Raw genomic sequence first — 24,293 nt, forward strand, 5'->3', positions numbered from 1 at the left:
GCTGTTATTTATAATTATTTTTGAGAGTCCAGAAAAACAGAAGCACACTAACAAGAGAAGACATCATTTCAAAAGTATGCCACACTGAAGCCTACAACCCCAAGAGTTGCAGTGGTAATGATGGCAACCGAGTTCCCATGCTGACGACCATGTTCAAGGATAGAGCTCAGCTGCTCCAGAGAGGCAGAGGGACATAACTAGGGTCTGGAGCAAGTCCGAAGTAAAGTTGTAAAGATAATGGGCACGTAATAATTTAGGGTGACCATACTAACACAACTAGACAACGTACTTACCACGTGCTAAGCCTTGCTGTCAGATTTTATATGTATTTATTCACTTAATTAAGGAATGTAAAATCCTGAAAGTGGGACAGTTATCTCCAGGTTACATTCATAGAAACCAGAGTCAAGATCCCCCTGGTCATACAGGGAGGGGTAGAGCTAGAATCTGAACCTACACACTTACAGTAGCTGTCCTGACTTAGAAGAACAGAAAATCAGGGGGTGGGCATTTATTTGGTCTCACGGTTAAGACACTGGTTAGAACACCTGTTTTCCACTTCGGAGTACCTGGGTTCAACGCCTGGTTCCTGACTTCAGCTTCTTGCTAAGACAGACCCTGGGAGGCACAACAGTGATGGCTCAAGGGGTTGGGTTCCTGCCACCACATGGGAAACCTGGACTGAGTACCTCGTTCCTGGCTTTGAGCCCCCACCTCCCTCCAATCTCCCCACCTCAACTCCAGGCTGTATGGACATTTGGGGAGTAAACCAGAAGATGGACTGGTTCTCCTAATAGGCAGCTTCTACTTCCAGGTTGTCAATGTCAACCTTGCTTTTCAAAGGAAAATTTCCTTTAGGCAGAGCTCCTGGCCATTTGTTGATGTGGTATATACCAGCCTTATTTTGCCTCTTGGAATAATAGTTATACTTTCACTCTGTGTGGAGAACAGCACTGCAAGGCTTACTATGTGAGCAGCATCTGTTATACTCTCTGTCCAGCAGCAATGTCCGAGACTGCAAAGAGATCCATCTCCATCTCTGTGACAGTAAATGTAACAGTGCACACTAATGCCTGTCGTGACCTATATGACACGCCCTGATTTAGACATGGGGACTCAGAGGCTAGAAGACCCAACATGGGCAGAAAGAAAAGGAGCACTGAACGGAAATGAAGGAACAAGTGCCAGAGGAGCTTCCAGAGAAATGCTTCCTGTTCCACAAGCAAGAGCCTAGCTGTCAATCAAGACAAGAGACTGCTTTCTAATATGGGAGCTTTTATACCTGCCCTAGTCAGGACAGCTATGAGTGGGCCTGGAGGGTCCCGTGCTGTGTTCCCCTTTTCCAGGCACGCTACTGAGAAACTTCCATAGACCCTGGCACTCCAGTGGACGGATTTTAAAATAATTTTTTGTCAATAACCTTAGGAAATGGTATTTTACTACTGCCCCTCAGACACAAATGTGGCTAAGAGGATACACTTGTGTTGTTTTGCCCCTTTCTTGGGCTCAAAGCCAGCACCTGGTGTTGAACCTTATAAACCTGCCACCCTGCCAAATCTGAAAAGCCCGTACTTGTTTTTCAGTTCCACGATGGCCTGCACAGTTCGGTTGTTGTAATAGAGGTTGATAGTCCGCACCATCTTGGTCCGTTTCAGGTCCCCAATTTTTACTGTCACTTTGCTGATGGTATGACTGCCAATGAGCTTCACAACTTGCTGGGTGGTAGTGTAGCGTGTGTCCACTTTAATGGAAGACAGCTTGATATACTAAATGCAAGAGTACACAAAAACCTGGCTTTAATTCCAGGTGAACAGCTCCTCCGGCCTTCTTCAGAATTCACCAGTATAACCCGTCTTCATCCACGGATGAAGCTTCTATTTAAGGTCACAAGTGTGTCGGGTAAGCATCCATACTGTCAGTGCCCAACCATCACAAAGGAAATATCCAAATGGCAACAACCAATTTCTGGAAATGAGAAACCAAACACCCGCGGGCCTCAAGACTGTCATGTGAAAGATGCTACTTACACAAAATGGCACTTCTGGGTTATTACACACCAGGCAGGGGTCACTCTCCAGGTAGTAGCCGTCAAATTCCACTAAGCCGGACAAGGTACTAAGGAAGAAACCAGGCTCAGCATGAGGAAAGTTTCATTTTTGGAAGCATGGAAGCCATGAAAAACCCATGGCAATATCCCCCAAGAAAGCCCCACTCCAGTGAAGATACAAGAAAATGTGAGAAATTCCAATGGGGATTAGAAGTCATAGGAGAGGTCGGCGCTGTAGCACAGCATATAAAGCTGCTGTCTGCAGCGCCAGCAGCCCATGGGGCACCGGTTCGAGTCCCAGTTGCTTTACTTCCAATCCATATCTCTGCTTTGGCCTGGGAAAGCAGTAGAAGGCTCAAGTCCTTGGGCCCCTGCACCCACGTGGGAGACCTAGAAGAAGCACTAGGCTCATCCAGTACATCCGTCAAAGAAGGAGCGACCTTTCTCTGAAGAGAGGAGAGAACCTGCACTTTGCTTATGGCCCTGACTCCATACTGACAGAGTTTGTATGACAAGAGCTGCGGGTGATCACTGACATCATAAATAAGAGTGTCAATTGTTAAATCAACAACAGGAGTCACTGTGCACTTATTCCCCATGTAGGATCTCTGTTCTTAATGAGTTGTACTATGAGAATTAACGGTAAAACTTGTCTTCAAACAGTACTTTATACTTTGTGTGTCTGTGTGGGTGCAAACTGTTGAAATATTCACCTAGTATAGAGTTGGATTTCTGTATATAAAAATAATTAAAAATGAATCTTAATGAAGAATGGGATGGGAGAGGGAGTAGGAGATGGGACGGGAGTGGGTTGGGGGAGGGAAGGGTATGGGGGGAAGAACCACTATATTCCTAAAGCTATACTTATGAAATTTGTATTCATTACATAAAAGCTTTCTTAAAATAAAGGAATTATAAATAAGTTTTCTAAAAAATCACTGAACTGTACATTTATAATTGGTCATCTTGTGATATGGAAATTATACCTCAATAAAGGTTTAACAAAAATAAAGTTACTAATAAACCAAGGAGGAGCCAGCGCTGTGGCATAGCATATATGGCCACTGTCTGCCTTGCCAGCATCCCATATGGGCAGTGGTTCGAGACCCAACTGCTCCACTTCCAATCCAGCTCTCTGCTGTGGCCTGGGAAAACATAGGAAGATGGCCCAAGTCCTTGGGCCCATACATCCACATGGGAAACCTGGAAAAAGCTCCTGGCTCCTGGCTTCGGATTGGTGCAGCTCCGGCGATTGTGGCCAATTGGGGAGTGAACCAGTGGATGGAAGACCTCTCTCTCTCTCTCTTTCCTCTGTGTAACTCTTTCAAATAAATAAATAAATCTTTAAAAAAAAAAGTTCCCAGAAAAGCATTAAAAAATAAATAAGCCAAGGAAATAATAAATTCTCAATTTAACCAATGTCCTCTTTAAAAAGTTTTTTAGGCCGGCGCCACGGCTCAATAGGCTAATCCTCCGCCTGCGGCGCCGGCACACTGGGTTCTAGTCCCGGTCGGGGCACCAGATTCTGTCCCAGTTCCCCTCTTCCAGGCCAGCTCTCTGCTGTGGCCCGGGAGTGCAGTGGAGGATGGCCCAGGTGCTTGGGCCCTGTACCCGCATGGGAGACCAGAAAAACCACCTGGCTCCTGGCTTCAGATCAGCGCAGTACGGCCATTGGAGGGTGAACCAACAGAAAAAAAAGGAAGACCTTTTTCTCTGTCTCTCTCTCTTTCCATTCTGCCTGTCAAAAAAAAAAATTTTTTTTTTTCTTTTAAAAAACGGGGACAGGGATAAAGCGTTGCAGTCTGTGACACCAGCGTCCCAGGTGGACACCAGTCCAAGTCCAGCTGCTCCATTTCCAATCTGGCTCTCTGCTAATGCACCTGGGAAGGCGGTGAAGTGGCCCAAATGCTTGGGACCCTGCACCCATGTGGGAGACCAGGAAGAAGCTTCTGGCTCCTGGCCCAATCCTAGCTGTTGATGCCCTCTGGGGAGGGAAACAGCAGATGGAAGGTATCTCCCTCTCTCTGTCTCTCCATCTTTCAAATAAATAAATGTTTCCAAAAAAAATTTTTTTAAAAGAAAGGGAGATGTTTTCTATAAACTTGTTTTATATTATTTAGACTTAAACTCCTGAAATTAGGATTCTTCTTATGAGTATCACTGTTCAGCAAACCCTCAAATCAGCAATCACATTTTGAGCACCTTCTGTGTGCAAAATCTGGGCTACGTGGAAGGGATTCCAAGACCGCCCAGGTAGGTCTCCTGTTGCACAAGGAGCTCCTCAGCTCATACGTAAGAGCCTATCAACACACAAATAGCAAAGACCTGCTCATCATGTCAACTGAGCATCAAAAAGGCAGAAAGCAAACAAAGCTCACTTATAAATGTTGGAGTTGGGATGGTTGGTAAGAATATGATTCTGAGTGCGCAGTATCTCCACTGCCTTCTGAGAATACTCCTTCAGCTGAAACAGAATTCAACAGAGAGAGAGAGAATCAGTGGAGACAGACTTTGGTATCTGGCTTTTGAAGTGAACACTGCCCTAAAAGTACCATATGTCTCAGTTCCCATTCAGAAAATCACACAAAATTGAGCCAGATTCCCAATCATTAACAGATTCAATCTCTAGCAGAAGTTCCCCAATCTTACTGATAGGTCATTTTGTCACTTTGTGGAAGAAGGCAGTTTCTATTTTTATGGAAAAGCCATGAAATGTTGTGTAATTGTAGGGACGTTTTCTGGTACGCACAGAGGCTACCACCAAAACCAGGGGCACTCTGCTTCCCAAGCCACTTCCGTGAGTTGCATTTCTTCCCCTACTTGACCTACTACTTCTGACTGAGTTAAATTCAGACTGCATTTCTGTATTATCTACAGGATGTATACATCCTGGGAACAGTTAGTAAGAGACACAAAACTAAACTAGCCTCTCTGACCATAAGCAGCTATTACCTTCTTCTCAGTCTGTGGTGTTTTCAAGGAGAAATATCCTAGAAGGTCTACAAACTGGGCCGCCTTCCGACCATATGCGGGGAGTTCTGGCCATATGGACCACATCAGATCTAGTAGGAGCTCCTGTTGGGACTTGTTGGAGTTTCTGTAGGTAAACAACAGCTCATATTAACAAGCAGCAGAAAGCCGTGAGGCACCTTTATTTACCACAAGGCCCAGGTATGTTTTTGTAGATGTATCGATTTCCCCACAATGTAGAGGTAAGCTCGAATGGCTCAGTTGTTCTGTGGGTGGTCAAGCTCAGAAGACACAGCATCGTCACTGACTATCTTCAGTAAGTGGTCCATTCCCACCATCCAACATTACTCCAGAGCACAAACTCAACTATTTTAGCCCAAAGAGTCAAGCCTGGTCATTTTACAAACTCTTAAACATCGCCTTCTGAGTGGAAAACCAAACTCTTGCCTACATTTGTTCAACAGCTAGAAAAAGAGGGTTAATGAAGGAGGACTCGGCCGGCACCGCGGCTCAATAGGCTAATCCTCCGCCTTGCGGCGCCGGCATACCGGGTTCTAGTCCTGGTCGGGGCGCCGGATTCTGTCCCGGTTGCCCCTCTTCCAGGCCAGCTCTCTGCTGTGGCCTGGGAGTGCAGCGGAGGATGGCCCAGGTGCTTGGGCCCTGCACCTGCATGGGAGACCAGGAGAAGCACCTGGCTCCTGCCTTCGGCTCAGCGTGGTGCACTGGCCGCGGCGGCCATTGGAGGGTGAACCAACGGCAAAGGAAGACCTTTCTCTCTCTCTCACTGTCCACTCTGCCTGCCCAAAAAAAAAAAAAAAAGGAGGAGGATTCAGGCTGGTATAAACAATGACACTGATGGAGTGAGTACGTGACATACAACTGGACAGAAACATGCTGTGCTCCTCGGTTCTGGACCAGGGCAGATCTGCCAAACCAAGGCCTGGCCTTACCTGTAGATATGGAGCGTCAGGCAGTGGGCCTGCCAGCGCACTGAGGAAGAATTGGACTCTAACAGGAAGCAACGCAGAAACTGGATCAGGGTTTCCTTATCGGCAAACTTATTCAGTTGGTTCACCAAAGCAGTGCACAGCTGGTCCTCCTGGCTGCCTGAGCTCTCACCTGCAAGATGAGGGCAAAATTGAGGGCTGAGGAACCGAACAGTACCACTCAAGGTTCCAAGGCTTGTGCTGCCAGGTGAAGAGAGAGAACACTCTGTCCCTTCCTGAAAGTTTCTGTTATATGGTTCTAATTCCCAAACAATTCTCACTTGCCTACTGGGGGACAAATAAGTCAGCCTCAAATGAAACATAATAATAAAGCTTCCCAAAAAGGCACAGGATATTTTGCCTATATGCCTGGCACTGCCCAAACAGAGTTACACTGGAAGAATTCCCATTCAAAAGTGTGCTATCCAATAGCTGACACTAACCCACGCCCACACAGAGACATCTGAGTAACTGCGGGGACGATGATCCTCGCTGGTGCTCCCATGTCCTGATCACGTCTCAGGGCTGCAAGACTATGGGAAGCAGTGAAACTGACGAGGGTGTGCACAAGGAACTTACTTCACCACGCAATGAGCAGTGCACTAAGCATCATTTCACTTAACTTGGACAACCACGCCACAGAGCAAGTGTCCCCAGGAAAAAGAAACTTGGCCTGCTAAAAATGTTCCACGTACTTTGATCCTCCTACGACTTCCACTTGGTATGGGAAGTCACACTGTTTGGGGGTCACCTTCAGTGTAACACGAGACCAGAGCAGACTAAACTGCTTCTGTATTTTAGGTCCCCCACCTCCAGAAGAACAGAACAAATCCTGTGCTCCAAAACAAAGTTTATACCCATCGTCTCGGTCACTAAGACAAGAGGGTGATTCTTACCGTCTTTCTCCTTTTCCTTGTCTTCCTTCTTACTCTTTTTAGTAGAAGACTTGGACTGTGTTGTGGCTTGTCCGGAACTGGAGGCCACAGGGGCAGAGGAGGAAGCTGTGCTGGAGGACCCTGCAGAGGCCGCCAGGGCAGCGAGCACTTTGCTGCCACACAAAGCACAGGACAGCAGCTGCAGCAGCACAGGGGACACCCCCTCGTCCACCAGGAAACTCACTTGGAGAAGGAAATACAGGACCGCTGAAAGCAGAACAAGGGTCAGCTCTGAGATGACCGCGACTACTTACGTGAACAGGATCAGCTGCCACAAAGCCGAGACCCCTCTCCTTCCACCCTGGCCCAAAAGGAATTCTACAGACCCCTCTGCTCCCCTTCAGCTTTATTGCCACAACTGGGAGTAAGAGTCTCCTACTAGGTGCCCCCAGAACACCCTGAATTTTGACTACCAGCCCTTATCACTCTTCATTCATCTTTACTTGGCAGAGTTCTACCTATCTCATTCATGGCTGTATGTCCAGCCCACACAGACTCAACACACAGCTCTGGAAGAAACACATGAGCTTACAGTCATCTTTGATGCAGAATTTCTGCCAGTTGATGGTTCTCTGGGCAGCAATCTCCGCACAGGCTTTCAGGTGCTCCATCTGCAATGGAAGCGGCCACAGGAAATGAGTGCCTCCGGCAGGCAGCCCACAGAGCACCACACTTGCTGCCTGGAGTGGTCCCAGCCCTGCAAGGCACTCTTCTCAGGGCTGTCTGCTGACCTGGGCCCAAGGCCCACATACAATGGCAGCTCTTACAGGCCTGCCTCTGCTCTATTCCATCACTAATGCCTTTTGTTTTCAGAAACCTACAGACCATCAATAAGGCAGCAACAAAGGTAAGCCAAAAACCGAGAAACTGCATTCCAGCTTGCTTTTGCTGCTGTTGTTGTTACTACAAACACAACAACCAAGAACACCAGACAAGTAGCCCAGGAGGCATTAATATTGAAGAAGTTCTTACCAGATGTTCATATGAAAAATATACAATTTACTCCCAAAGTCCAGTTTTCCTTTAGGCAGAAAAATACTTTCAAATGACACCCCCCAGTTTCTTAAGTATTCAAGGACAGAAACCAAAGTTGCACAAATTTCAAGTTGGTCTTCTCCATGATATGTGCAAATCACACTGGTGATCCCACCTCATAATGGAAGAAATACTCTTGGGGTGGGAACAGGAGTAGTGAGAGAGACATCCCAGACCCTGAAGCCAACTGATGCAGCACTTACTTGGGTGTTACAGATTTACCTAGACCTCAACTCTAGAGCCCACATCCTCTAACTCTATAAGAGCCCTGTTCCACCCTATTTCTGGCTTAGCTGAGCCTCACCACATGCTGTGCTCCTGCCCTCCCATTCCCCAGCCCTCTTACCAGGCTGATGAGGGTGTCGTACTGCAAAGCAGAGCCTGAGCTGGCTGTCACCACACTGGCCCTGAGGAATATTCCCTGTTCCTCCAGCAGCTTCTTGATCCCACGCACGTGGGAGTCCAGGGTGTGCAAATCCCGGAGCTGGCGGTACTTCTCCTTGGATCCACAGATGAACAGCAAAAGTTTGCGGACTTGACGACGCACAAATGGTGTCTGCTGGATCATCAGGTACTTGGGAGAACGAGCAAAACGAAGCGTCAGTGACTTGTGGCCTATATCTGTACCAACAGTGACTCTAGAACCCTGGTTTTTAGTGAATTTTACTAAAAACAAGAAACCCAAAACAAACTACCTCCTCCCAGTCAAATCAGATTCTGGTGAAGTTAAGTATTCCTTAAAGGGACCAGGAGAAGAGACAGAAAAAAGCCAAGGAGAAAGCAGGACTCTTCATGCTCCTCTTCTTCAGGTTCCTAGGAATCTACAGGGAGGCTGCCCTCTGTTCCAGCCCACCCAGAGTGAAACTAGACTGGAAAGCATTTTGAATCATTGTTCAGGTCAAAGAGCCAGGGAAGGGGCAGAACTGATCTAGCACACACCAACTCCAAAGTCATCTGAGGTTTGCCAGCAGGTGATTCTTTCCAGCTTGCTGTGCTGACTGAGCTCCAGGCTCTGGGCTCTAAACCCATCCCACCAAACTGTGCTACGATACCCAGTCCAGAATCAGGTTTACTGCAATGCTTCTCGGCCAGCAGGCTCTCAGTTTCTGCCAAAGGGGCATGAGAAGGAAGCTGGAGGCAGGAGGAAGAAAGGGCTTGCTCCTTCCCGCTCGCTAGCTGCGCCAACAACAGCCTTTCCCCAGCAGTCGGTTCTGATCACCAGCTTCTCCACTCAGAGCTCCTGAGGCTCCAGCAGCAGCGCCCCTTCTGCAGAGAGCTACGTCCCAGATCCACTGCTCCTTGTTTCTTCATACTTACGGCTACTGGGAGGTATCTGTTACTTTAATGTCCACTTTATTTTTTTGGCTCTCAAACAGCTGTTTAACCAATCCCCTGTACTGTAATCTCTGTTAAGATAGCTAGTTGACTGTTCTCCTGACGGCATCTGAATTATTGGCTTGCACCTATATCCATGTGGAGGAAGCCAAACACAGAGAATCAGAAACTACAGCAGATGGCTTGCTTTGACATGCAGCTGCCGAAGTCTCACTATAGAGCAAGTTCTGCAGGGCAAGACCATGACCTGACAGAGCAGGAAGGACTCCGCGAGGGGAAATGCTCAGTGAGGATTAGGCGAGCCGAGGCCATGAAGGCAAATGCAGGTGTGCCCCTTCCTTGAGAGACACCGCTTGGGACGTGCACTTACCTCTGAGAGGAAGTAAAACCACGAGTGGTCAAAGACAGGAGGTGGGATTCGAGAGTTGGTGTCCGCGATCTTTTTGATTTGGTATGGAAGCCTCAGGACCATTTCTGTCAGAAGCTGAGTATAGGCCTCAAACACATCAGCAGCATGACCCTAGGAGAAGAACATTTGTATGAGAACCTGTGATTGCCAGTTCTCTATAATGACAACTGGAAAGCAGGCTGGCTTCCTGCTCACTGGCATACTACATGTTGGAGTTGAGAAAGGTGCCTTTCAAAGCTGGGGCCATCCCTGACTGAAAATTTATTTTACAAATCCATAAGGCCCCAGGCCCTTTGGGGCAATTTAACTTAAGCAAAGTTTACAGTGGAGACAGTCTTCACTGCTCGTAAATGTTCTAACGTTTCACTTTGTGGTTTGTAACATGGGATTGATTATTCTCTGCTTCTATAAAACTAGAGCTAGAACAGCTAGAATGGCAAAGAAATAAAAATAGAGTAGTGGGATTTCTCATTTTCCATAAGAAATGCATTCCATTTCCTAGAAACCAAAACCTCCCACAACAAGAAATACTTGAAATAAACCATGTGGGCCAGGAACAATAACTCAGCCAGGATCCCTGGGTTCACATCACACCAACAGGCAGGAGCACTCAAAGGTTGGAGAACAGTGGAAACAATGGCCTCCCGTAAGCCGTGTGATCAAAAGAAGACTGTGCAAGAGCTAAGGAGCACATCAGGCCTCCTGCACTGAACTGCGGCTCTGTTTCTCTCCTGTGACTGAAGCACAAGTAGGAGACAGCCTCTGCTGACAGTCTGGACGAGAAAGCAGCAGGGTGCTCTGGGGAGCAGGGAAAGGCGCTCTCTTTTTTTCCTCCCTAGATTATTTTTTTTGAGATAACATATTTTGAATTTATATTATAATCAAAGATTTAATGCTCCACTAACTACAGAGTTCAACAAACAAAAAGTAAAAAGACCACAGTTAAGCAGGAAAATAGGCAAGGGCTATGAACAATAGTCAAATGAAGAGATATTCAATTTCATTCAAATTAAGTAAATTTTAAATAGTCCCCAAATCATTAAAACTACAGTATATAATTTTAAACAATTTGACAAAGATTTAAAACAAAGTTTGACAAAACATTATTTGCAGCAAAACTGATATAGGCATTTCTACCTTTTATCTTTCTTTTAAATTTTAGTGCACATTTGAGAGAGAACATGCAGTATTTGTCTTTCTATGTCTGGCTTACTTCACTCAACATGATGTCCACTAGTTCCAATCATTCTGATGCAATGATATAATTTATTCTTTTCATATAGCTGAGTAATATTCTATTGTATATATTTCCTACATTTTCTTTATCCATTCATCTGATGATGGACACCATGGCTGGCTGCATATTTTGGCTATTGTGAACAGGGCTACTATAAACATGGTGGTGAAGGGAAAGGCTCTCTTGATCAGACTTGATAGTAGGGAGGTTTCCCAGAGATGCTAATGCTTGAGCTGGGTCTTGAAGGACTAGCAATTATAGAGAGGAAGAAAGGGGTACAGACGGAGAGGAAAGAATTTCCAAGGAAACAGCAAGTACAAAAACAATCTAGTGTACATGGGGAAATACACAGACTGGTAGGACCGCATACAGAGGAGTGGGAGGTGATAAGGCAGGTGGGTTAAGTGGGTAGTTGCATCCTCAAATTTTTGGCTTAGAAGTTACAGAAAACTTCAAAGGGGTTGTGAAAAACAAGAGGGACAGATCAAGTTCCCATCTTATGCCTATTCCATCCCTACGTATTCAAAGCCGTTCTGAGAAGGCAGTAGGAGGCACCGCTGATTGAACCCATCCAGCTGCACTCCTTAGATTCAGAGGGGTAGAAGCTGTGACAACGATGAACGTTTATGGAGCACTGGTGTGCGCTGGGCACTATGCTGAGTCTTTTTCTGGCAGAGAGAGGAGACAGGTCCTCCATCCACTGGTTCACTGTTCAAATGGCCACAATGGCTGGAGCTGGGCAGATCCAAAACCAGGAGTCAGGAGCTTCCTCCAGGCATCCCATGTGGGTGCAGGAGCCCAAGGAATTGGGCCATGTTCTACTGTTTTCCCAGGCTATAGCAGAGAGCTAGATCGCAAGTGGGGCAGCTGGGACTCAAACCAGTGCCCATCTAGGATGCCAGTACTTCAGGTGGCGGCTTCACGTGCTACACCACAGCGCTGGCCCCTGTGCTGAGTCTTTTATAAACATCACCTAATCCCGTGCTCATAACAATTCTATGAGGCAGACACTGTTTGTAACCTTGTTTCTCAAGTGTAGAAACAGGCTTATTGAAGCTACACAGAATTTCTCCCTACTTCCTGGCTAGTAAGTAAGCTCACTGGGTGAGATGTGTTCATGAATTCATCTGATCAAAAAGCCCTCCTCTCAACTAGCTGGTGAAAGAGCCTCTTACGACAGGGGGAATATCTGACACACACAGGAGCACACAACCCACAGCTTTTACATTCTCATCTTTTTCTAAGGAGCTTAATGTGAAATGAGACACCCAATTGCATTCAATTCCTCAGGTTTACAAAGCAGCAGAAATCAGAATCCCAGTAGAAAAGGCTGGGAAGAAGCGGTTACTTATTAAATCACACGGAGATTAAAACCCACCAAGGAACCCAACCCTTCCTGCGGCTCCTCCTCTTAGCTCCTCCAGCTTTGTTCACTGAGAGCAAAGAGCAGCGTTCTGCACGGGGGACAGAGCGTTTCTTTGCCAGAGAAAAGACCTCACCTTCACGTACTGGCGGAGAAAGAAGGGGCTCATGTCAGGTGGGGACGACGTGGCGTGTGGCTTCAGTAGCTGGCTGGTAGCTACAGGCTCCTCCTCACTCTGTTGGCTCTTCCAATGCTCCAGCAGGGCTTTAAGCACATGCAGGCAGTAGTCGACAGCCCCAGAGCTTAGCAGGGCTGCTGCTGTGGCACTGGAGAGGAGGGAAGATGACTGGAAGGGAGAACAAATACACAGAGAGGGTAAGCATGCCTTGTAAAAGCTGGAGGCCAAGTGGTGTTCAGGAGTAGGGAACAGTCACAACAGTCTTAGGATCAGCTGTTACAAAAGTGAGTTAATCAGCCTCTTGTGTTAAGTTTACCAACTAGCTCAAACATTTGCTCAACTCTTTTGAACAGCTGCATGGTAAGAGAAAACAAAGACATACCATTCTCCACTCTTAACACGTAAGTGCCAGGGGTACAGGGAGACAAGGATTAGAGAACCTCTTCCCCTGGAGGGGCTAGGTTTTCTCTTTCCCCTTGGGCAACTAGAAGAGAAGCTCTTGTCAAGGAGAGAGAAAACTTTCTCCTATAGTTACTTCTTCATCACCCCCAGCCTCCTGCAGGAGCTCTTCCACAACACCAGCTTCCAAAGGAGATGGGGGTGAGAGATCACATGCATAGAAAAGTAGGAGTAAAGCTACTGTAAATAAGACCATTAGGAGAGCCTTGCAAATCCCAGCAAACCCCACAGCTCATAAGCTCATTAAGATTGGATGCAGTTCAGCCTCAATTTCTACCTTCTCTGCTTTGTGCTAATCTCCTTTCACCACACACACATTGCTTTCTCTCTGCTTTATTACCATACCTTATAGCAACAGACACTCAGAGAATCCTCTTAGCCACTCTGTGCCTTGCAGAACAGGCCCTTGCTTTTCAATAATGGAACTTCCAAACCCTTTAACCCCTCCAATGGAGGGATTGTTGGCAAAGACCAGGGCTTGGAAAGGATTCTGCAAAAGGTAGAGGTTCTGCTCCTGAAGAGGTGACAGCTTAGACGCCTCCTCCCCTTAGGTACAAGCAGCCTTGTATCAACAGGGAACTCTCACCTCTGCCCTCAGCCCCAGCCCATCCAGACAGTCTGTTACCTTTCCCCAAACCCACATTCTCAAAGCAAAAATACCTCACAGACGGAAGACTTGGACCCAGATTTTGTGCGGGACATGAAGACACTCAGGAGTCTCATTACCACCAGATGGACTTCATTCAGGGCACTGCGCTCATTCTTCTTGGACACATCCTGCAGGTAGAAGCAGAGGCCCAGAAGCCTACGCTTACTTTACGCTTGAAGTATTTTTCTTTTTTTAGAGATTTATTTATTTATTTGAAAGGCAGAGTCACAAAGAGAGAGACAGACAGAGATCTTGCATCCGATGTTCATTCCCCAAATGGTTGCAACAGCCAGAGCCAAGCTGGTCCAAAGCCAGGAGCTTTCTCCAGGTCTCCCACAAGGGTGCAGGGGCCCAAGGGACTTGGGCTATCTCCCACTGCTTTCCCAGGCTGAGGCATCCTATGAATAAGATTTCCTCAACCCTGTAAGTCCTAATGTTGGTCAAATTGAATCAGAGAACAGCTCCAAATGTATCAAGGCCTACACCCAGGATAACTAATGATCAAGACACTTGGGAGGCCAGATTAAGATACAAACACCTAATTTAATGCTTTCATCCAAGGAGCTACAAAGATCCATGAGGGCCAGGATGCTGTCTTGTTCCTCATTTATACCCAGGATCCAAACTAGCCCCTGAACACATGACTGTTGAAGTAGACTGAGACTCCCTGAAACTCAGTGAAGTTCCTTTAAGAGGGGAAAGAGAACTCGAGGTGGGATCTCTGACAAGCACTGCTTCTCATACAGTATGACCTTTTAAAAATGTTCTACCTTTTTATCCATGCCTAGCTCTGCAATAAGTTGAGAGAGCAGGTTGTCCAGGGCCCCCTTGTCTTTCTCATCTTCTCCATCCAGATCTGTAGTGAGCATCAGAATGACCTGGAAGTCAAGAAAAACAATGAAAGTCACTTTCCTGAAGAAAATCCACTCCACACACAGGGTGTATCTGAAGAACTCCCAGCCTTCAAGACTTCCCTATCAATTGTACTGCACCTAAGGATTGCAATGCCAGGTTACACAAACCTGAAGTGTCCAGAGTCAGACGAGCCAAATCTTGATAAATGTCATGCTTGGTATCACAGAAAATGGTCTGCAAAAAATCTATAAATCTAGAGAACTAACCTACATTATATACCCACCCAAATGAGCCAGCACCGTGGCTCACTTGGTTAATCCTCTGCCTGCATCCCATATGAGCACCAGCTCTAGTCCCAGTTGCTCCTCTTCCAGTTCAGCTCTCTGCTATGGCCCGGGAGGGTAGTGGAGGATGGTCCAAGTACTTGGGCCCCTGCACCCGCATGGGCGACCAGGGGAAAGCACCTGGCTCCTGGCTTCGGATCGGCACAGCACCGGCCGTGGCGGCCATTTGGGGAGTGAACCAATGGAGGGAAGACCTCTCTCTCTCTCTCTCTGTCTCTCTCTCTCTCTCACTGTCTATAACTCTACCTGTCAAATGCAAAAAACAAAAAAAGAATAATTTTGCAGAGCTGGAGTCAGAGCATAGCAGACTAAGCCACCACTGGCTATGCCAGCATCCCGTATGGGTGCCGATTCTTGTCCCAGCTGCTCCACTTCTAATCCAGCTCCCTGCTAATGCACCTGAGAAGGCAGCAGAAGATGACCCAAGTGTTTGGGTGCCTCCCACCCACACAGGAGACCCGCAAGAAGCTCCTGGCTCCTGGTTTAGCATGGCCCAGCCCTGGTTGTTGTGGTGTTTTGGAGAGTGAAACAGAAGGCAGATGATCTTTTTCTCTCTTTCTCTCCCTCTATCTCTGTAACTCCTTCAAATAAGTAAATAAATCTTTTAAAAAAGACAGAGAGAAATGAACAATTTTGTCTCCAAAGAGATACTCTGGACTAAGAATTCCCAAAGTAGTCTTTTACTCCTGGCTCTGTCAATAATGACATTGAGGGGCCAGCATGGTGGCATAGCAGGTGAAGCTGCTGCCTGCAGTGCCAGCATCCCATATGGGTGCCAGTTCGAGTCCCTGCTGCTCCACATCCCATCCAGGTCCACGCTAATGTGCCTGGGAAAGCAGTGGAAGATGACCCAAGTCCTTGGGACCCTGCACCCATGTGGGAGACCCAGAAGAAGCTCCTGGCTTTGGATCAGCCCAGCTCTGGCACTTGCAGCCACTTGGGGAGTGAACTAGCAGATGGAAGACCTCTCTCTCTCTTTTCTTCTGCCCCTGCCTCTGTTAACTCTGCCTTTCAAATAAATAAATAAATCTTTAAAAAAAAAATGACCTTGAGCATTTTTTTAAAATTCTCTGACCCTTAGCCTTTTCATTTATAAAACAAAGGGCTGTGACTTGCAACTTATTCCATCTTTCTGTGACCTTGTAACACCAAACCAAGGCTTCCAGGTCCCCTGGCAGACATGCGCATGCTCAAGGATGGTTCAACTATAATGTGATAAAACCCCGGTGACCACAGGGATACCTGCATGTAGGGGATGGCCCGGACACCTCCAACATTTCGTAGCTGGGGCAAAGTCTGCAGTAATCTCTCCAACAGCATCAGACGGACCATGTGCAGCCTAAAAGGTCAAGAGGAAGACATGAAACATGGGGCAGTACACAAACACGATCTGACCAAGTGCACTGCACTGGTAGTTCTTTCCTCTTGCCGCCACAGTACTCAGGAAGTCTAATACTTGGGAATGATTCTAACAAAGAAAAAAATGCTAAGAAATGCTTGAGACACAAGCAGTACATGAAAAAACCTTGCTCTGTGAAAAGAAACTGCACAATGATGGCACTGAAAGAAAACCTGCAGTGAGAAGTGCAGGCTTTGGGGCTCTTCCCAACACAAAGCCCCATCCAGCCTTCAAGCGTTATTTTCTGGAATTCTTCGATAGATCAATTCTGTATTACCCAGTGGCTTGGTGACCCAAACCTTTCTTTTTCATGTTTCTTGAGACCTTAGGAAGGTCAATCACGCTTTCACTTGCTCACGTTCCCACCTCGTCCATCATTTCCCAGTATAAAACTTTCCTACTGCACTAATGAACTTTCTGATGGCTTAGTCAACTCCTGCCTGGCCTTCTTCTGGACATACACAGCTGACCTTCTGTACTGAGTGTGTGCTTCTGGATTTCCGACCAACGCGCTGACGCAGGAGGCCCACTGTGAACTGGATAGTTAAGGTTCTGCTGACAGCGGGATGGCAATCCCACCCAACGCACATTCTCACACAAATTAAAGTACAATTGTTAAGCAAATTAATGGACTCAATTTCATAATTAATAAACTGTACATGCCTTATTTTACCATAGGGATTATTTCTAAGAAACCATATGCCTATATATACGTTTTTCCAAAGTGTGCTCTTTTTCATGCATTACATATCCTAGCAGTCATCTATCTAGCATATTTCAAAATAAGTTTGATGATGAAAGTACACAGTCTTACTTGAATAAATAACTGATATTCTAAACAGAACTTAAAGGAAAGAGTTAATTTTTCTTCAGATAGAAGATCTGTCACTCTGTAACTCTGCCTTTCAAATAAAAATACATCTTAAAAAAAAAAAAAATCAAAGCCAAACATCAGTTTCTTAAAAATAAAGTTGATAAGCCCTACCAAGACTGACTGGAAAAAAAAAACAGTAATGTTAAGTTGCCAATATCTAAAATGAATACAGGAACATCATTACATATCCCAATGGTAAAGGGCAAAAAAAATTATGAACATATGAAAAAATATATAAATACAAGTTGCAAATAAAAGAAGTACTTTTTAGCATATTGTGAGACTTCCATTTCTCATTACTCTGCAATTTCTCTTCCTTTATTTTTGTTGTGAGAACTTTTTTCCTATCTTATATAAGTTATACCTTATTTATATTTAAATAATTTTATATTTCTTAACTAAAGTTTTAATATCTCCTCAGTTTTAGAGTTTTATTCTAAAGCTTTTCACTTTCTTAAGTTTTTAAACTTTTATTTATTTTCATTTGCTTAAAAGGCAGAACAAGAGAGAGAGAGACAGAGAGAACTTCTACCCACTGATTCACTCCCAAAATCCCTAAAACAGGGCACAGTGGGTTAAGCCATCTCCTGCAATGCCAACATTCCATATGGGTGCCAATTCGAGTCCCACTGCTCTACTTCCAATCCACCTCCCATCTAATGTGCCTGGGAAGGCAGTAGAAGATGGCCCAAGTGCTTGGCCCCCTGCACCAATATGGGAGACCCAGAAGAAGCTCCTGGCTTTGGCCTGACCCAGCTCCAGCTGTTGCAGCCATTTGGAGAGTGAATCAGAGGATGGAAAGCTCCTTTCTCCCTGTCTCTCCTTCTCTCTGCTTAGCTCTTTCAATCAAAATAAAAAATAAAGATTTTTTTTTTTTTAAAAGCCAAGGTTGGGCCAGGCCAAAGTCAGGAACGCGGAACTCCATCTGGATCTTCTACATGTATGGCATGAACACTCGCTGTCTCACAGGACACAATCAGGAGCTAGATCATTCGCAGAGTATTCAATACTCAAACCAGCACTCTGATATGGGATGTAGGAATCCCAAGCAGAGGCTTGATCCACTGCACCCCAACACCTGCTCCTGAGTGTAGTTACTCTATTAGACTGCTATTCTGCTACCAGGGTAAAATAATGCATTTCACTGTGGATGGCGACCTTGACCTATCTGTAGCCAGTCTGAGGTACTAAGAGCAACACTACTGATAAAAAGCTTAGTGACTTTTGCTGGCCCAAGTTTACTAAATTGCTAGGATTTGGTTTATGAAAGTAGAAATCACACACTAACTTCTCAGAACTACTGTGCTCTTCTGAAGCTTAGAAAAACCTTTGTAGCTTGGCTCAATTTAAGGCCTCACTAAATGAATTATCATTTTGGTTCTTTAAGAGGCAAAAAGACTTCTGAAAAATTACTTGCAGTTTCGTACTTCTGAGAACAGACTAACTTCTGCAACTGTCTTACGACCCAGGTTTCCCACACAGGAGGCAGGTACACAGCCACTTGGGACATCGCCTGCTGCCTCCTAGGGTCTTCCTTAGCAGGAAGCTGGAGTCCAGAGCATGGCAGGGATGGGGTCCCAGGCATTCTCACATGGGACACAGGCATGTTAACCACTAGGCTACACGCCAACACAATCCACAAACTTTCTGAAGTATCCTTATATACCTCTATTCCCAACAGGGGCTACAAAAAGGAGATAGGCTACTTCTTGAATTCTTTCTCCATCTATTAGCTGGAATAGTGTGCAAAGAGAAATTCTCTCTCATCAGTTAGTTGGTTACCTGTGGCAGTTTTTATGGAAAACAGAGCATAAAATGCTAGTTTTTTGTAAAATTTACCAGTAAAAATACTTAACGCTTTGAAATACCAGTGGGTTCTTTCTAATTTGTGAAAGAAATATTAAATATGACATTACTTTTACTCCAAATAAAAGTGAAAGCTTTTACCAAAAAAAAAAAAAAAATCAGGCCTGCGGCTGTGCCCCAGCCTGCAGCACCAGATCCCATATGGGTGCCAGTTCGAGTCCTGGCTGCTGCACTTCCAATCCAGCTCCCTGCTAATTGCCAGGAAAAGCAGCAGAGGATGACCCAAGTCCTTGGCCCCTGCACCCATGTAGGAAACCTGGAAGAAGCTCCTGGCTCCTGGTTTGACCACGATCCAGGTCCAGCCATTGCGGCCATCTGGGGAGTGAACCAGTAGATGGAAGACCTCTCTCTCTCTCTCTGCCTCTGCCTCTCTCTGTAATTTTGTCTTTCAAATAAATAAATAAATCCTTAAAAAAAATCAACAATTTCATGCCAATAAAACTGACAATTTAACTAAATTGTCAAATTTCTCATGGAAACCAAAATGCAAAAATACATACAAGAAGAAACAGAAATAACTAACATTTAAAGAATGGAGCTATAATTTAAAAGTTTCCATTGAAGTCTACAGCCAGATGATTTACTTGATAAATTTTGTTTCTTTCTGTTTTCTTTTTTATTTATTTGAAAGAGTTACAGAGAGAGGTAAAGACAGAGAAAGGTCCTCCATCGACTGGTTCACTCCCCAGATGGCCACAACAGCAGGAGCTGCACCGATCCAAAGCCAGGAGCCAGAACTTCTTCCAGGTCTCCCACACAAGTGCAGAGGCTCAAGTACTTGGGCCATCTTCTACTGATGTCCCAGGCCATAGCAGAGAGCTGGATTGGAAGAGGAGCAGCCGGGATTAGAACTGGCACTCATATGGGATGCTGGTGCTTCAGGCCAGGGCTTTAACTTGCTGCACCACAGTGCAGGCCCCTACCTGATAAATTTTCTAAGAACTATGGGAATAATACCGACCTTACTAAAACTCTTCCACAGAAAAGAGAAAGGAGGATCATGTCCTGACTTATTTTATGAGGTTAGAATAACATGAATAACAATCTCTAATGAAAACATTTCAGGGGTCCAGCACTGTGGCACAGCAGGTTAAAGCCCTGGCCTGACGTGCTGGCATCCCATATGGCGCCAGTTCTAGTCCCAGCTGCTCCTCTTCCAATCCAGCTCTCTGCTATGGCCTGGAAAAGCAGTAGAAGATGGCCCAAATCCTTGGGCCCCTGCACCGGCGTGGGAGACCTGGAAGAAGCTCCTGGCTCCTGGCTCCTGGCTTTGGATAGGTGCAGCTCCAGCCGTGTGGCCATCCAGGGAATAAACCAGTGGATTGGAAGACCTCTCTCTCTCTCTACCTCTCTCTGTAACTCTGTCTTTCAAATAAATAAAATAAATCTTTCAAAAAAAAAGAAAATATTTCAAATGCAAATTATAAGCCTAAACAATCTATAATCAAATAAATGAAGTGCTATAAAGGTTAACATATCTTGACCAAAACCACCACAAGGTTGGCTTAGCAACAGAGAAATAAAAATTCAATTAATGTAACTGACACTACATGGAATAAAGGAAAAAATAACACCAATGTAACATATGCAATAAAATTAACTTGAGAAAGTATCAAAAATCTATTCAAAATAAAAGTGTCCCAGGAAAAGAACAGAATAAGATAATCCATGAAAAGCCCACATGCTAACACCGTACTTAACAGTAAAACACCGAAACTTTTCTGTCCTGTCTGTGAATGAGATAAGGGTATTCACCCATCCCTGCTACTGTCAACATTGTATGGAGGGGCTGGTGCTGTGGCACAGCAGGTTAAAGTCCCAGCCTGCAGTGCCGGCATCACATATGGGTGCCAGTTTGAGTCCCAACTGTTCCACTTCTGATCCAACTCTCTGCTCTGGCTGGGAAAGCAGTAGAAGATGGCCCAAATCCTTAGGCCCCTGCACCGGCGTGGGAGACCTGGAAGAAGCTCCTGGCTCCTGGCTTCAGATCAGCTCAGCTCTGGCCGTTGCAGTCATTTGGGGAGTGAACCAGCAAATAGAAGACCTCTCTCTTTCTCCAGTTCTACCTCTCTCTGTAACTGTGCCTTTATCTCATAAAAGTGCTGAACAAGGGGCTGTTTTTGGCATTATTACTGTATTATCACTGTTGAGTCTAGAACAGTGTCATTTATAAAGATTATGTTGGACAATGAATCAAAAAAGATTTGATTAAGGAAAATACATGGTTTCATGGCATTACAGTTACTAAGGGAGCCTTAAGAAAAAACACTACTTTCTCTCTGTAATTAATTTTTTTTTTTTAAACAGGCAGAGTGGACAGAGAGAGAGAGAGAGAGAGAGAGAGAGAGAGAGAGAGAAAGGTCTTTCTTTGCTGTTGGTTCATCCTCCAATGGCCGCTGCGGCCAGCGCGCTGCGGCCGACACACCGCGCTGATCAGAAGGCAGGAGCCAGGTGCTTCTCCTGGTCTCCCATGCAGGTGCAGGGACCAAGGACTTGAGCTATCCTCCACTGCACTCCCGGGCCACAGCAGAGAGCTGGCCTGGAAGAAGGGCAACCAGGAAAGAATCCGGCGCCCCAACTGGGACTAGAACCCGGTGTGCCGGTGCCACTAGGCGGAGGATTAGCCTATTGAGCAGCGGCATCGGCCAGTAAGTAATTTTAGAAATGTATTGGAAAGGCAGAGAGAGAGAGAGACAGAGACAGAGAAAGTTCTCATCCATTAGGATTCTGTCCCCAAATGCTCACAACAGTTGAGGCTGGGCTAGGCCAAAGCCGTGAACAGGGAACTCGATCCAATTTTCTCATGTCGGTGGTAGGAACTGAGCCAGAACCTGCTGCCTCTTGTATGCATTAGCAGGAAGCTGAAGGCAGTAGCTGGAGCTGGGTACTGAAACCTGGCACCCCCGTGTAGGACACGGCTGGTCTTAACCACTGGGCTAAATGCCTACCTCTCTGAAACTGTTTGATATTCTAAGTGAACCAAGTCAGATCTAGAATACTTCCTACGATTTTTAACTTTTTCATGAGTTTATTACTGCTATATTTCAAAAGAAAGGTACTGTTACCACCATTCTACCTCCTGTCTTCCTGAGCCCTTCTTGGCCAGGCAAGCCTCCTAACTGGGAAGGGCTGGGCCCTCACCGATTGCTGGTGTGGACATCTCCTTCAGTTTCGCCTTCCCCTTCTCCCTCTGAGCCATCTCCCTCCTGGTGCCCAGTGGTGGTGCTGATGGCGCCAGTGCTTGAGCTGACACTTCCTGGTCCAGCTGGATGACCTTCAGCCGTGGCATCACCATAAGCACTGCTCCGGCCAGACACTACAGAGAAATGGTTTAAAAAAAAAAAAAGCACACATCAATTCCCAAAGTGTGGAGCACTCTGAAATCAGCAATGGTAAGAAGATAACTGGTACATCTAGACACTTTTGCTTGCATGTGAAGTTAAATAAGGACTGAATTCATGACCTTGGCCCTGCAGCACTGTGCTAAATCACTCGCACAGCAGCCACTGATGCCTCTACTGTCCATAAACTCCACCTACAAAAACCAGCTTAATCTCAACAGCTGATCAATTTCTATCTCATACTGCAGAGGAAATATAAACCGATACAGGAAATTATCAGCTACTCAATCTCCTCCATAAAAAGTTTTCATTTCCAATTGTTAACCACAGACTGATTTATAAGGTCAAAGCACAGTGCCTTTGTCATGCTCCCTCATTCTAGAGTCCCAACTCATCAGCTGGTATGCTCGGAGGCTGGCTTGCTATGTTATCATATCAGATCATTAACAGGATTGCCTAGAAATATCCTGCCCTAACAGGTAGAGAGGAAAAAACCCAGAGGATAATGGGTCTCAAGGTCACACCACAACTGTCTTAGGCTAACTACAACTGGGTACTATGCAGCCACATTGCTTTTCTCCTGCTGACAGAAGTAAAAGCCACTTATATAATATTTCAACATGAACCCACTGGGCTACTATCACTGAACATTTTTAAACTCCAGAATTGAGTTCAAATTAATTTCACAAGATTTCAATGAATCTCTACAATATCTCTATGCCAAACAGCAAGTCAAGGCTCCAGGCAGGGATTCCTGCTCTGTTCCCACCCTCTGCCCAAGGAGATCAGGACCCCCAGACACGTTACCACTGTGCTCGCCAGCCACTGAGTCCACTGCACTTCCCCCGCTCTCCGAGCCCACACTACCACCATGGTCAGCAGGAGAGGTCCGAAGGGTAGAGCCATCCGTTGCTGCTGTGCTGCCCTCGTCGTCTGAGGCTGGAGCTGAGAGAGTAACAAGAGCTGTTACAGGGAAAAACCCCTCCTTGGGGTGAAGCACCAAACCTCAAAGTGCAGTTTACATGTCCTGTCACCAAAGGAAAAAGGGAAAGATTTGCTTTGCTGGTTAATCACTAACAGAACAAACACTACACATGGTGCACTGCAAACAGTACTCAGACAGAAGTGAAAACCCAGGTCACTGGGCATTTCCTTCGCTGCTACATTACAGCGCAGAACCTGTGACATGGACACTAGTTTCTAGCTCAATGCTTCATGGTCACCACGGACTAGGTGTTACTGACACCTGCTGAGAGATCTTACACTGGCCATTGCCATTCAAAGCACAGAAGTCTAAATTTAAATGAGATTTGTTTTGTACTTAATTTGTGCTTCTGTTAGGAAATCACTTATCCTGAGCTCTTGAATCAACCCTGTTTGGTTTTTATTTTTAATCAAGTGGCCCAGAAGGGAGCTCTCTGGGAAATCCACACTTCCTAATCATCATCACCAAATGCTAATAATGAAGCAAGGGAACTCCCCAGAGACAGCCACAGCATCCAGGGCCAGGGCTGAGCTGAGACAGGAGGAGAACGCTGAATGAGACACATGGGAGGAGAGCCGAGACACCACAGCATCCAGGGCCAAGGCTGAGCTGAGACAGGAGGAGAACGCTGAATGAGACACATGGGAGGAGAGCCGAGACACCACAGGGCACAGGAGGAACAGTAATGGTGACCGCACAGCTGAAATGACAGCAACTGAAGAGACCTGAGAAAAGCAACAAGCCATGGCAGCAGGTAGGGACAGCCAGTTTCTCCCTCTCCTGTCTATCTAGGGGTGTAACACTCCCCTCAGACCCCTCCCTCCAAAAAGAAAGAAAAACACAGAGTTGCATCGGTATGAAAAATTATAAATCAACCCTAAATCACTCAAAGGTTGATTTTCCAGTGAATTTTTCAGGTGTCCCATCATCCTCTATTTGGTCCCAGTCTCTAGTCAGGAAATATTTTTTGTTCCTATCAGATTAGGAAAAATTAAAAGTAAACACTCCCTCTCAAGCTCACAGATC

At 45.9% G+C, this 24,293-nt stretch overlaps 1 protein-coding gene across 2 annotated transcripts in view; it reads right to left on the reverse strand.

Moving 5' to 3' along the window:
• The window catches only part of UBR4 (ubiquitin protein ligase E3 component n-recognin 4), a 157,591-nt gene that overhangs the window by 43,532 nt on the left and 89,766 nt on the right, over window positions 1-24,293 (reverse strand). Inside the window, exons 59-73 of one of the 2 annotated variants that reach the window (XM_062190527.1) lie at window positions 23,090-23,221; window positions 22,083-22,257; window positions 16,045-16,141; window positions 14,374-14,481; window positions 13,615-13,731; window positions 12,454-12,663; window positions 9,679-9,828; window positions 8,320-8,547; window positions 7,471-7,549; window positions 6,900-7,145; window positions 5,968-6,136; window positions 5,000-5,144; window positions 4,426-4,511; window positions 2,028-2,115; window positions 1,573-1,766 (exon numbers count right to left, since the gene is read on the reverse strand). In XM_062190527.1, coding sequence (XP_062046511.1) covers window positions 1,573-1,766; window positions 2,028-2,115; window positions 4,426-4,511; window positions 5,000-5,144; window positions 5,968-6,136; window positions 6,900-7,145; window positions 7,471-7,549; window positions 8,320-8,547; window positions 9,679-9,828; window positions 12,454-12,663; window positions 13,615-13,731; window positions 14,374-14,481; window positions 16,045-16,141; window positions 22,083-22,257; window positions 23,090-23,221 — 2,224 coding nt within the window. Of the gene's footprint in view, window positions 1-1,572; window positions 1,767-2,027; window positions 2,116-4,425; window positions 4,512-4,999; window positions 5,145-5,967; window positions 6,137-6,899; window positions 7,146-7,470; window positions 7,550-8,319; window positions 8,548-9,678; window positions 9,829-12,453; window positions 12,664-13,614; window positions 13,732-14,373; window positions 14,482-16,044; window positions 16,142-22,082; window positions 22,258-23,089; window positions 23,228-24,293 lie in introns of both variants that reach the window. The other variant, XM_062190526.1, reaches the window with a different exon arrangement.

The sequence above is a fragment of the Lepus europaeus genome, chromosome 5 (assembly GCF_033115175.1).
Source record: "Lepus europaeus isolate LE1 chromosome 5, mLepTim1.pri, whole genome shotgun sequence".
Lineage (NCBI taxonomy): Eukaryota > Metazoa > Chordata > Mammalia > Lagomorpha > Leporidae > Lepus > Lepus europaeus.